Source organism: Rhinichthys klamathensis, unplaced genomic scaffold, assembly GCF_029890125.1.
Source record: "Rhinichthys klamathensis goyatoka isolate OS25496 unplaced genomic scaffold, OSU_Roscu_1.1 h1tg000606l_1, whole genome shotgun sequence".
Lineage (NCBI taxonomy): Eukaryota > Metazoa > Chordata > Actinopteri > Cypriniformes > Leuciscidae > Rhinichthys > Rhinichthys klamathensis.
In genome coordinates, this window is record NW_026607061.1 from 109194 (window position 1) to 123555 (window position 14362).

The 14362-nt window shown below is 36.8% G+C and overlaps 2 protein-coding genes across 2 annotated transcripts in view; one reads left to right on the forward strand and one right to left on the reverse strand.

Annotated features, from left to right (window-relative positions):
• Positions 1–12234, reverse strand: part of mier3a (mesoderm induction early response 1, family member 3 a) — a 28063-nt gene extending 15829 nt beyond the window's left edge. The window contains exon 1 of the mRNA XM_056240696.1: positions 12211–12234. The gene's annotated coding sequence lies outside the window, so the exon portion shown is untranslated. The remainder of the gene's footprint in view (positions 1–12210) is intronic.
• grk5 (G protein-coupled receptor kinase 5) lies at positions 548–12753 on the forward strand. Its single transcript, XM_056240698.1, has 15 exons — positions 548–783; positions 2494–2592; positions 2776–2888; positions 3293–3370; positions 7145–7224; positions 7312–7404; positions 7493–7556; positions 7712–7852; positions 8874–9064; positions 9217–9254; positions 10663–10752; positions 11704–11912; positions 12051–12191; positions 12266–12403; positions 12481–12753. The coding sequence occupies exons 1-15, from the start codon at positions 732–734 to the stop codon at positions 12673–12675; spliced, it is 1722 nt and encodes a 573-aa protein (XP_056096673.1). The 5' UTR covers positions 548–731; the 3' UTR covers positions 12676–12753.
• The last annotated feature ends 1609 nt before the right edge of the window (positions 12754–14362 follow it).

Here is a 14362-nt window from a genome sequence, read left to right on the forward strand (position 1 = left end):
TTCAATGAAAGATCGATTTTGTCTATTTGGAAACAAAGATCTAGGAAAGTATATTTATTTTAATGCATATATAGGTTATGCATATCTTTATAATTCTGCATCATACATCTGTTTCATATTAATATAAAGCAGATGGTGGCGCTAGTTGCACGTTAAACACAGTTTCTAAACTTATGCATCAAGTCAGTGTTGAAGACAAACTAGTGTGATACATTTACCATTTTCTTTTTTAAATTCTGTGAATGTAATATACATTTCCCCATTAGAGTTTGCACATAAGTCACATTTTTACATCCTAACTTATTTTATATAACTTACTTTATATGGAACAACATACAGTTTATTAGATTGTATTTATCATATATGGACTTTCTAAATCTTTTAATGGAAGTTTAAATTCAGTCTCCTTCCTGAGTGAGACGTTGGCTCGAAGTTCAACTTATCCCCGAAAGTGTAACATCGCTTTCCGTCTGTGTCATCCAAAGCATCACCTGTCAGTCCACCTGTACAGGTGAAACAAGATTGGGCAACACAAGAACAAGAAAGTTGAGTTGTCATTTGTCAGAGAAGGCTTCACTCTGACAGCATGCACTGGAGATGCAAGTTATCTCAATTGAGTCCATATCTACCACACTAAATGTGTGAAGATTCAGTGCACATTAGGAGGAAAATCAGTTTTAAATGCAGAATTCCCAACTTTCAACTGACTTTCATCGGATGACACTGCAGAAATGGAGATTGAATCAATGGTTGCAAACAGCGCACTCATAAGAGCACGAGAAGGTAAGAATATTTATTCACCTGTTTTTCCTTACATGTGATAAAAATGGATTTTTAAGAAAAAAAATAAAACATTCAATCAGTAAATAAAATACCGTTGTCATATTATGTGCTGAGATAAAACATTTTGAATGTGTTTTAACAGATTTTAGGAAAGGATTGTGAGTTGTTTTGTTTTGTTTCTTTGACATTAGTTAATGTGAAAAGTACAAAATTAAATGAAACTGATTCAAGCCTCAGACTGAAACATTTTATGGGTAGTTGAAATGCTTTTGTGTAGCTGACATGTCATGTGGTGTAACATCTAAAATAATTTTAAACAGTATTTTGTTGATTATTTGAAAATTATTATGCTTTTATGAGAGACTAAGCAATATAAGTATACTTTTAAAAACGTATTTCACTCTGCAGTTCATTTAATATGAATAAGTGAAGACAAAACAGTAATAAAAAACTCACATACTGGAACTTTGAACCTAATTTGATCCTAAAATCTTGATCTTTGTTTTAAAAAAGTCTAGATATACTGTACATGTCAACTTAAGTATATTTTATGCTTAAGGATTGCAAAGACTGTAATACCTAAACAAACGCTGGGCAAAACACGTTTTAATGTTCGCTTTAGTTCCCTTCTCTTCAGTGGCTGTGAGCAAAAGAAACAGCTCATTCAACATATTTGTCCTGCACCTCAAACCTGAAATACTCTGACCTCAAAACAAAACCAGACACACAAAGCCTTTGACATCATACGGGCCTTGCATCACAAACCGGTCTGACTTCTTTTGCTGCGGTTAACAGCCTGTCAGCAGTACCTGCTATTCCACTAATCTGAGCTCTAAAAATAGCTTTAGTTGCTGTTTCAAAATAAGTAAAACCTGTCATGTTTTGTCAACTTTTCAAGTGTTTTCAGCACTAACTGCCCAAGTGCACCCCAATAAGACTTTCTAGCATTATTATGAAGCTATACTTTTGCATGTTGTGTTTTTGTTTTCTGAATAGTACAGGTGTGGCGTCTCAAATCTGATCTCTGTCATCCTAGACTTAGAGCTTCATTCCTACTGCTATTTTTAGAGCAGTCTAATATAGTAGAGGATGCCATGGATTCTCTGCAGTTTTACTGTCAATAAACCGTCATTCAAACAAAACAGACGCTTACAAATACACAGATGTGATTAATAAAGCATCTATTTTTACACAAACACACACACACGTGATTAATAAAGCATCTATTTTTAGACACACACACACGCGCGCGCGCGCACACATTTCTTGTACCAGCATTGCATGTCTAACCTTTTGTCAACATAACCTTGATTGAATAATAAACATAAATCCTTCTAGTCCTGGTCCTAGCTGCATCAATAGTAATCAACAGCATTTTTTGATTTCTGAACATTTCAAGAGCGCACAATATGGATTGTTAAAGTACTTAAATGAGATTAAATAAAAAAATACATGCCCACATAAACACAATTATTAAATGTACTTGTTTGATTTGTAATTTCATGGAAACACAATTCCTGTGTTATTTCAACCAAATATCCTGTTTCAATAATAACAATAATTTCTGAATGGAATTTTAATGGACAATCATGCATTTCTGAACTTGATGGTTCATTTTTGGGTTCTTTAAAACACCAGAAGCAGGTTCTCATATTAGGCTGTAAAACTCTTTTTGGTTTAAACAGTTTTTCTCTTTCTTCCATTGTGCAGTAGGTAATGGTGCGAACCACAAAGGAAGGAGTCGAAAATGGAAGGAATTTCTGCGTTTTCCACACATAAACGAGTGCATACAGTTGGAGAGTAGCATTGGTGAGAAGGACAAAAGTTGCATTTTTAAATATTTTAATTGTGGACTTCATACACAGCAAATATGTCAATATTAGAAATGAATACTGTAAAGATAATATTCTCCTGTCATTTAAGATTTTTGCCTCTAATCACAGGAATGCACTGTATTATTTTCAATAAATCATGACTCATTCTGTTTTCCAGAGCGAGACTATTACAGTCTGTGTGTGAAACAGCCCATCGGAAATCAACTGTTCCGCCTTTTCTGTGCAACTAAATATGATCTGCAGCATTGTGTAATGCTCTTGGATGAAACGGTATTATCTTTTGTCTAATACTGGGTTTCCCATACTGGGGTTAGTGAGTTGATGAAAAGCTAATAATTAATTAAATCGAATGTTACATTCAATTAAATAAATAGGCCTGCACAATTAATCAAAATAAAACTGAAATAGCCATATATCTTATTAAATAGTAATCACCAAATCAAATTTTTAACGTTCCAATTTGTAACATTTGTAAATTTCACAAATAATTACAAAGAAATGGCAAGTAACACATTGAATTAAACATGAAATTTTGAAGTAGAAAGACTGTAATAATCTTTGTTTTATTTACAACTCTGAAAAATTATTAAAGTGTATTTGTCAGGCTAACATTTCGTGAAATGCAATTTGCTTGTTTATGTTAGTGAATGAATACTCTGTTTGTGCTCTCTCAGGTGGAATATGAGGTCACACCGGATGACAAGAGAACGAACTTTGGCAAGCAACTCATCACAAGATATCTCACCTCACAGGTCTTTACACACGCTTTTATTCCTTCCTCTCCACTTCCAATCTGATAATCAAAACTTCATATCTGCAGTTAGAAAACAGTACAAATTCTTGTTAGTGTTTCACATGAAAGAACCCAGCTAACAAAAATATTTTCTAAGAACGTTTAACGGAATGTTCTTTGAATGTTCAAAATGTTCTAACACTATTGGAACGTTATTTTCGAATGTTCTCTGAACGTTCTGAAATAAGTAGTAACATTTCAATAATCTTAGATGGATGCCCAACTGATAAAAAATAAACACGATCCATGTACGATGTGTTTTTGTGCTAACATTTTGAGAACATTATTAAAGACCAGATAACTTTGAAAGAACGTTCTATTAGAAGAAGAAGTTTTATTTATATAGCGCCTTTCTGTAGCTCAAGGTCGCTTTAAAGGTGCCTTGTGTAATGTCAGCCCAAAAAATCAATTCATACTCCACATTCCATACCAGATGGGGGCAGTATACCTCCAGAAAGTGAGTTGGTCTACTCTAGAGTAACAAACGAGAAACGGCATAGTCTCTATGCTCCGCCCCTACCTTCACAACGACCCTAGAGCCATAGCCGAAGCCGAGCCGACTCCCAATAGAGGAGGTTTTGACTCCAGAGGAACGTTGGTTGATGTCAAGTGATTTTTAAATATGACATCTTCAAGCTACTTTACCAGTGAATATGTTCATATTCGTTTTGTTCATATTACATTTTATTGTTAGTTTGAATTACATTAATTTGACAGACAGCATTCGCTGATGTTGACCAAGCTAGCGCCATTCAGAGCTGCCAACTCTCACGAATTCACCGTGAGACACACGCAATTGACACTTTTCACACGCTCTCACGCCACATATCAATTTTGTCACGCACAGAAAAATTGCAAAGCAAAGAGGACAGGGAGACCGAAAGACTAGACAGAGCAGGTTAGTTATGATATAAAAAAATCTCAGCTCTCAGATTCAGAATTTTATTACGAAATTCAAACAATAAATACCGTTTTGGCGCTTGTAAATGTTACACGACAGATCCCTAGCACACGTGAACCGAGCGCGGTTTTTTCCCTGCAGCGGGTGGTTGTGGTGGTGGTGGTAAGGGTCTCTTGCCAAGGGCTTCAGCCATTCTTCCGCTCTCTTCCCTGAACTGAAAGGTAGTAGTGGGCTGTACTTTCCACACGATTGACATCAGGGTTCAAGTACGCCCAAGCCGTGCGAGTTATTCGTGTTTTGCAGTTTGGCTAGTGGTTATGTTGCCCGCATACCGCCTCCCATGGCCGAAACTGGTATTGTGACACCTGTCGGGCCGTGGCTAGTAATTTAGCATGCTAATTCAGGTTGATATCTCTGCAGCACTATAACTTGTCATTTTTTTAATGACATCATCGCCCTTATTTCTTCTCATTCTTTATGAGATTCTTTCTAGCTCATTTTTTGGATATTTTTACCCCAATTCTTACACAAGGCACCTTTAAATTGTAATTTACGATACATTTAAACACTTACACAAACATTACAGTCACATAGGATACATACATAGCCTGGTTAAAACCAGACCATTCTCAGTTGTAACTGAGTTATGGTCTGGCAAAGCGTCCTAGACAAATCATTTCCAGAGGGGCGTCACCAACGGACGTCGCGGATAGACCTAAACCCAATCAGAGCGATGAAGGAGATGACGTATGCAGAGCGGCGGAGAAACATCTCCGAGTGTTGTTCTTTGCTCGGTTTTTAACAAAAGGGAAACGTTCAAATCGCTTAAAACAGACGCGATAGCTGATTGGAACGAGTGATGTTCAACGGCGGCATCCATCTTTGTAATGTAGGCTACAAAATCTGCTTCAAAATCCCAGCGCTGTCGTCATCGTGTAAAGCCCGCCCCAACGTTTCTGATTGGTGCCGCGATTTCGGCGGATTGGAAATGAGCTTGAATGAGCTCTTTGCCAGACTAACTTTCAGAGCAAATCTAAATTTGCCGGAAGTTGTCTGGGTTTTCCCAGGCTAATACATACAGTCACATTAAACGAAATACATGTTAAATAGATATGTTTTTAACTGAATTTTGAATGTAGCCACAGATTAGATATTTCAAAGAGTAAGGGGTAATGAATTCCATAATTTTGGAGCATTGACACTAAATGACCTTCCACCTACTGTAGACAACCGGAAACGGGGGATGGACAATAAACCAAGTTCAGCTGATCTGAGAGACCGTGCAGGGCGGTAGGTGTAAAGTAGATCAGACAAATATGGGGGTGCAAGACCGTTTAATGCCTTAAACGTTAGAAACAAAACCTTAAAGTGGGTTTACCTTAAAGCCACGGGTAGCCAGTGAAGGTCATGAAGCAGAGGAGTAATGTGAGCAGAACGCCTGGTGGAGGTGAGAACTCTTGCTGCTGAGTTTTGAACGTACTGTAATCTTCCAATACGTTTTTTGGGCAGACCAAGAAATAAAGCATTGCAATAATCTAGCCGTGATGTGATTAGTGCATGAATTAAGGTTTCAGCATCAGCTAAATTGAGGGAAGATCATAGACGAGCAATATTGCGAAGATGAAAGAAAGAGTTTTTTGACAAGAGAAGAAATATGAGAGCCAAAATAGAGTTGAGTCAAAGAAGACACCAAGGTTGCGAATCAATGACGAAAGTATGGAAGCTTGTTTCCGCCACTGAATAAATTTTTTTTTTTAAATAATTGCGACTTTTTATCTCACAATTGCTAGATATGAAGTCAGAATTGTGAGAAATAAAGTCGCAATTGCGAGATATAAAGTCGCAATTCTAAGCAATAAAGTCGCAATTATGAGAAATAAAGTCGCAGTTTACATCTCACAATTCTGACTTTATAACACATAATTGCGAGTTTATATCTTGAAATTCTGACATCTTTTCTCAGAATTGTGAGATATAAACTCGCAATTGCGAGTTATCAGGCCAATTCTAAGGAAAAAAAGAATTCCCCTAAGAATAGTTTATATATCGCAATTCTGACTTTATAACACGCAATTGCGACTTTATTTCACGCAATTCTGACTTTACAACATGCAATTGCGACTTTATATCAATCAATTCTGACTTTATAACACGCAATTGCGACTTTATATCTCACAATTCTGACTTTACAACACGCAATTGCGACTTTATATCAATCAATTCTGACTTTATACCTCGCAATTCTGACTTTATAACACGCAATTGCGACTTTATATCACGCAATTTTGACTTTATAACCTGCAATTGCGACTTTATAACAATCAATTCTGACTTTACATCTCGCAATTCTGACTTTATAACACGCAATTGCGATTTTATATCACTCAATTCTGAGAAATAAAGTCAGAATTGCGAGAAGTAAACTCGCAATTGTGAGATAAAAAGTCGCAATTACCTTTTTTATTTTTCATTCTGTGGCGGAAACAAGCTTCCATACGAAGGCTTAACATGAACTCCATCATATGTAACTATATAAAAGGACTGGTCCATCCTTTTGACTGAGGCAGCAGAGCCGATCACTAATATCTCCGTTTTTTTATCATTTAATTTGAGGAAATTAAGGGACATCCAGTGCTTGATGTCCCTGATACATGCAGTGAGTGAGTCAGGCAGGGATGGCCTATCTGAGATAAACCACCAGCTCTGATTAACGCTATTAACGTTACTGGAAGAACGTTTGTTCATAAGGCTGCGGGAACCTTGCCAGAACGTTCCGAGAACTTTCTCTGTTAGCTGGGAAAGCGTTTTCATGATGCTCGTGCATGTGTTCAGTCTTCTAGGGTGCGGGAGATTGTACACAGAGAACTCAAGGAGGAGAAAGCTACTGAAGATCTCTTCAGCAATTGCCAAAAGTCAGTTCCATGATCAATGCGTCTTTGTACATGTGTGTCTGTGAGCATTGATGTGTTGATGTGCTCGTCATTTATTGGGTCTTATAGGGCACTTCATGAGTATCTGAGCGGAGCTCCATTTGCAGAGTATCAGAAAAGCATGTACTTTGACCGATTCCTGCAGTGGAAGATGGTTGAGAGGTTAGTGTGGGCCAGATGTGGGATTTTTGAATCATTTTAAAGCAATGCTGTTTATGTTTCGAATGTGACGTCGCTTTCATTCCCACAGACGCCCAATCACCCGAGATACATTTCGAGAATACCGTGTTTTGGGAAAGGGTGGGTTTGGAGAGGTAAGACCACAATATACATCTATAAAGATTCCCAGCTAGATGTTTTACTCAATAGGACCATTTTTGCTTGAAGTAGAGGTAATCATGCCCACAGAAGCTTATATTAGATATGAAGATGAAAGTGTGGGAAGGTAACATGAAGCCTCTCATTATAGGTTTGTGCGTGTCAGGTCCGAGCATCAGGGAAAATGTATGCATGTAAGAAACTGGAGAAGAAACGTGTTAAGAAGCAAAGCGGGGAAGCCATGGCCCTCAATGAGAAACAGATTCTAGAACGGCTCAACAGCAGATTTGTGGTGAGAATTATGATTATTATCAGCAATCGTTTGACGGAAAAGTACATGCTTAAATGACTATTTCTGCTTGGGTGAAACTCACAAAACTGGTCAAGACATACCAAGGTCATATTTCACTCTGAAATCAAAAACATAAGATAGAAAGAAGATTGTATCTATATATATATACAGTATATACTATATTGTATGTATGTGTGTATATATATATTTCATGGTAGTATTTATTCTACAGTATAATGCAAGAATTATTTATATTTTTGAGGTAGTAAAAATCTATTTCTTTAAGCAAAACATAGTTTCTTTTTCTCTTATATACAGAACTGTGCAAAAGTCTTAGGCGCGTTAGTATTTTCACCAAAACAAATAAACAAGTATTTTAAGCCAGTTATTTATATCTTTTGCTGTAGTGTTTCAGTAGGAAATATCAGATTACATTTCCAAACATTCTTTTTGCCATAACTGTAATAATCCAGTAAGTCTGACAACAGCCGGTATGATCTGATCTCACCATCATCGAGTCCGTCTGTGATTACATGAAGAAACAGAAAAAAACCGAGACAGACTAAATCCAGAAGAACTGCAGCAACGTCTCCAAGACGCTTGAAGAAACTGACGTGCAAAGCTACCTGAAAAACTATGTGCAAGTGTACCTGGACAAAAGCTGTTTAAAACGCAAAGGGTGGTCAGACCAACCATATTAATCTGATTTAGTTAATAGAAGTTAATTGATAAATAAAATATATTAATGACATTATTTTTGAAAGCAATAAAAATAAACTGCCTTAAACGTTACACAGTACTGTAGCTTTGCTATTTTGCTATTTGCTATTTCCTACTGAAACACTACAGCAAAAGATATAAATAACTGGCTTAAAACTTTTTTTATTGGAAAAAATAATTACCGTGCATACGACTTTTGCACAGTACTGTATATGTTTACATCGTAATTATATTCATTGCACTGTAAATGTGACCGGTTTTGTGTAAATTGGCTGTCTGTGTGTTTATTTGAATATGTCAGGTGAGTTTAGCATATGCTTACGAGACAAAAGAGGCTCTTTGCCTGGTGCTGACGCTGTTGAACGGAGGAGACCTGAGGTTTCACATCTATAACATGGGCACAGAGGGGCTCAACAAAGACAGAGTACAGTTTTATGCAGCTGAGATCCTCTGCGGCCTGGACCATCTTCATAACAAATCCATTGTTTATAGGTAGGCCATAAAACTGAGAGCCATTGTTTGACTTTTAATGGGCTGGATGCAGTTACAGATTATATATAGTCACCTGACATACTCATGAGAAATCGAATTAAACAGATCTAGCTTCGCTCATAATTACATGTGTTTTGTTTTATTTCTATCAGGGATTTAAAGCCAGAAAACATTCTACTGGATGATAATGGTATGTGCACTTCCCCATTTGAAAAAAAAAAAAAGACGTTATAATAACTGCCTGTACAAGCTTTGTAGCATTCTCTTCAGGATGTAAAATTTCCCTTACTTTCTATTTTTAGCATAATCAACTCTCATAATCTTCACCAGGAAACATTTTTCCAAAATTGCTTTTGTTATCATAAACAAGGAAATTAAAGCATGAAAGCAAGTGGGTTGCATAGAAAACTTTTACTTTTGTTGCGTTTGACATCATTAACTATCCTACTTTTAAAAATAGTGACCTCAAAAAGTTTTTGGACATCATGGTTACAAAAGTGCGAATGCTGTCGCATAAGATAAAATGTGTTTATCTGCGCTTAAAGGTGCAAAACGCAAGTCTCTGAGTTTTTGCAGAACTACGCCCCCTCTGGCGACAAGCGAAACTGCAACCAGAGTTGTGCACGCTCATGGACCACACGCATCTTTTATTGGATATGCTTTATGTTTCATGTTGTACTATTCTTCCGAACACAATTCCTAGTTTATGAAACTGTTCACTAGCAATGGTAGTAAACCCAATTCTGATTGTACATGTATCTAGCTTACGCTAAAGCATTACACATTTTACGCATCGTCATTTGTTGTCATACATAGATTGGCCGTATCAAACATTAGAGACTGGGCTATATCTTACCGTTTTATCAAGAAAAAAGCCAACTGAGATCCCGTTTGAGACCAAGAGCAGACCGGAGATCTCTCCATTTGTTGAATGCCTTCCCGAGGTTGACTCTCGTTTTACTCCGACGCCTGTCTGACTCCAATTTGGCCCTTTTAGTGGCACTAGACAAAATTTTTCTTTTTTTTTACTTTACGTGGAGTTTGCGTTGGGGTTTGGACTGGACTACAAGCCGGTCTCTTTGAATCCATCTTCTACCTTTGACGCACGAGTTGTCTTCGCTGATGCGGAGAATGGCGGCGCCGCCGAATACACAAACCTGCGAGACATAGCCTGGTGAGCGTGAACGCTCCTGACGTCACGCCCAGTCTCAAATTAGAGCCCGAATCCCTCTTATATATTTTACTGTACAGGATTATAGAGGCAATCTCAGTAAGCAGAGAAGGGCTCATTCAGCCCATCAGGTAGTTCTTCAAGCATGTATAGGATAGAAAAACAGGTATTTTTAACATGAAAAGTTGCGCAATGCACCTTTAAATTCTGAAGGATCTTTGTCAAATGTTTTGGTGAAAGTGTATATACAAATACATTTTGGGACCACTATATGTAGGATTCCCGTTTCTTACATTTCATTTTAGAAGACGCTTTTTTTCCTCCCAGGTATTCAGTAAGGAAGCTTGGATCAGGAAAATAGTTCTCAGTGGTTTAAAAACTGTGAAAAGTTCCTTTTGCTGTTAAATAATGTCCCTGTATCTGACAGGTCACATTCGGATCTCTGATTTGGGACTCGCCGTAATCTTGCCAGAAGAAAAACACGTGAAGGGAAGAGTGGGAACTGTGGGTTACATGGGTATGAAAATCATCTTCATAGATATTCAGCATAACAGCAGTTTTAGTAATTCGTATCAGACATTTAAAAATATTATATACACTACTACACCAATCAAAAGTTTGTGGTCAGTAAGATTTTTTTTTTAAAATTTAAAGAAGTCTCTTATTCGCTTATTTATTTGAACACAAATACAGTAAAAACAGTAATATTGTGAAATAATATTAACATTTAAAATAACTATTTTCTATGTGAATATATTGTAAACTGTAATTTATTCCTGTGATCAAAGCTGAATTTTCAGCATCATTACTCCAGTCTTCAGTGTCACATGATCCTTCAGAAATCACTCTAATATGATGATTTGCTGCTCAAGAAACATTTCTTATTATCGTCAATGTTGAAAACAGTTGTGCTGCTTCATATTTAAACAATCATAAAAAAAATCTGGATTCTTTGATGAATAGAAAGTTTAAAAGAGCAGCATTTACTTGAAATAGAAATGTTTTGAAACATTATAAATGTCTTTACTGTCACTTTTGATCAATTTAATGTATCCTTGCTGAATATATATATTAATATCTTTTTTTTTTTTTTATCTTACTGACCCCAAACCTTTGAACAGTAATATATATATTTATTATAGAAAACAAGGCCTTTTTTTTTTTTAGAATCATTAAGATTTTAATTCTGACTATTTCAAAATTTAACATGAATATGCCCAGGTGTTTCACTTTTTAGATTGTTATATATCTTTTTAATTCAGCACAAATTCAGAATGACAAATTAAACGATAGTGTATAGATGCTTTACAGATTAATAAAATATTATGAGAATGAGTTTGCTTGGATTTAAGGTAATAATAACTAGTAGAACATGTTTAATTATTATTAAAATAATGTCACAATGCAAAAAAAGAAAGAAAAGAAATTAAAATTATTTTTATATCCCTGATATTTTTCACATCGCCAGCACCAGAAGTCATCACAAACACATACTATAGTTTTAGTGCAGACTGGTGGGGACTCGGGTGTCTAATCTACGAGATGACGGCCGGAAAACCTCCGTTCCGCAACCTCAAGGAACGGCTGCCTAGACATGAGATGGAAAGAAGAGTTCTGGAGACGATCGAGCATTACGGAAATAAGTTTGACGAGGACACTTCATCCATCTGCAAAAGTGTAAGGACACATTTTACAGTGCTCTGCTGAATAAGTGCAATTTTCTTCTGAGTTCACTGATTTGATCTGATCTAATCTAGGTCTTATTGTCCATTCAAAGGGAATATTATACATTTTTCGAATTGCTTTTCAATTTAGCTCCTGGCTAAAAACCCAAAGGAGCGACTGGGCTGCAAGTTCAGGCAAGGAGCAGAGGTCATCAAAGGTCATTCGTTCTTTAAAAACATCAACTTTACGAGACTTGAGGCTGGAAGGATGCCGCCAACTTTTGTCCCTGACGTGAGTGTCTGTTTCTCACCTGAAATCAATCCTGTGATGTTCATTTTCTCATCAGATTTTCTTCTCTCCACCAGCCGAGAGCCGTTTACTGCGCGGACATCCTGGACATCGATCAGTTCTCTACGGTTAAAGGAGTGATCCTTGATCAGGTCGATGATAATTTCTACAGCAAGTTTAACACAGGTAGTGTGCCTGTGCCCTGGCAGAATGAGGTAGGGAAGAAACCTAAAGAAAAGCAATGTATATTTATGGTCAACTGTTCATATATGCATTTATAAAATCCATCTAGATGATTGAGACAGAGTGTTTCAAGGACCTGAATGTTTTTGGGCCACGAGGAACAAGAACACCCGATCTCGACCGCAACGCGGTGATCCTGCAGAACGGCTTGGAGACTCAGTTCTCCAATCATAGTCCTACAGAATACACTCGACACCGGCTGCTGGACAGAATCTTCAAGAGACGAGTAAGGAGCCCTAAATGACACAATTCCACTTCATTACCCTGTTACAGTGACTACTCTATGACTAACTATGACAGTGCTTTGATTAACAGAATATTCCAGGTCATTTACAATTTAAAGTCGGCATGAAACGGAAGTTGCAATAGTCTTTTCTTCCCTGTTGTGATGTATATGCAAGTGAAACGTATAGAAGCTTGTCTACGCCACAGAGTAAAAAATAAAAAAGGTAATTGTGAGGTTTTATCTCATAATTCGTACTTTTTTTCTTGCAACTGCGAGTTTACATCTCGCAATTCTGACTTTATTCTCAGAATTGCATGGTACAAACTCGCAATTGCAAGAAAAAAGTCAGAATTACATGATATATTCGCATTTGCATGTGATTAAGTCAGAATTGCGTGAAATAAACTCACAATTACGAGTTATAACGTGAGAATTATGCAATATGAACTCGCAATTGTGAGTTATAGACAGATTTGCATGATATAAATTCGCAATTGCGCGTTATAAAGTCAGATTTGCAAGATATAAAATCGCGATTTTTTCCCTCAGGATTGGACTTTATAACTCGCAATTGCGAGTTTATATCTTACAATTCTAAGAAAAGAAGTCAGAATTGCGAGTTATACTTGAGTTCTGACTTTATAACACGCAATTGCAACTTTATATCACGCAATTCTGACTTCACATAATTATAACTTTAAATCTCGCAATTCTGACTTTATATCTCGCAATTGCGAGTTTATATCTTGCAATTGCAAGTTTATCTCACGCAATTGCGAGTTTATATCACGGAATTGCGGATTTATATCTTGCAATTCTGACTTTATATCTCAAAATTGCGAGTTTATTGAGAGAAAAAGTCAGAGCTGCGATATGTAAACTCGCAATTGTGAGATTAAAAATCGCAATTATATTTTAAAATTGTTTTATTCTGTGGCGGAAACAAGCTTCCATAGAAACGGCTTCTCCTACAAGTACATTTTTTAGGGCCAGACTTGATTTTGTCCATCTGGAGTTCACTGGGTGGTTTGCTATTGGTGGATATCATATGAGTGACAGGTTGCCCCGCCCTCACGCCAGTAAACACGTCATCAGAGAAAAGAAAAGATGTCACTGCAAGAGGGAGGGGGAAGTTATTTTGATTACGAGGCTCCAAAAATAGCTGCATTTGTAAATGACATGACAAACATGAAGCATCTGTTGAAGATTTACAGATAAGCTGTCAATTTATTTACAAGCATTTCCCACATGAAAGCAGGTTATTCATCGTACTGAAAAATCTCATATTCACTTCAGTTTAAACAGGCCAGGCTCTGGTCTCCCTAAGGCGGTATGCATTTCAGCTTTACCGCATTGAATGAAGAACTTAATTATTGAACGTTAATAAAGTACTTTAAGCACTGATGTGTGTGTAGTGGGCTATAAATACATTCCTAGACATCACATTCACCATGTTGACATTGGTCTTTAACTTACGACGTAACTTATAAAGTTAACGTTAGCCTGCTAACAACCGCAAAAATAATTTACTTGTGTTTAAAACGACTTTCAGCAAAATTATGACCTAACGTACTTACAAAAGATCCGCCCACATAAACATACAAATTAAAATATACGTTAACATTTCTGCGAATAATATTTTAACCGTTTCCAACCACGCAGCTTTCTGGTGGTCAACGCGTCGAATCCGTCAAAAGTTTTGCGA

Excerpts from the sequence above, each read along its gene's own strand:
- grk5 (XM_056240698.1), top strand. The coding sequence starts at position 732 with ATGGAGATTGAATCAATGGTTGCAAACAGCGCACTCATAAGAGCACGA. Across the intron at positions 7,405-7,492 it reads CAGTGGAAGATGGTTGAGAG|ACGCCCAATCACCCGAGATA; the intron begins GTTAGTGTGGGC and ends TCATTCCCACAG. Across the intron at positions 7,853-8,873 it reads GGCTCAACAGCAGATTTGTG|GTGAGTTTAGCATATGCTTA; the intron begins GTGAGAATTATG and ends TGAATATGTCAG.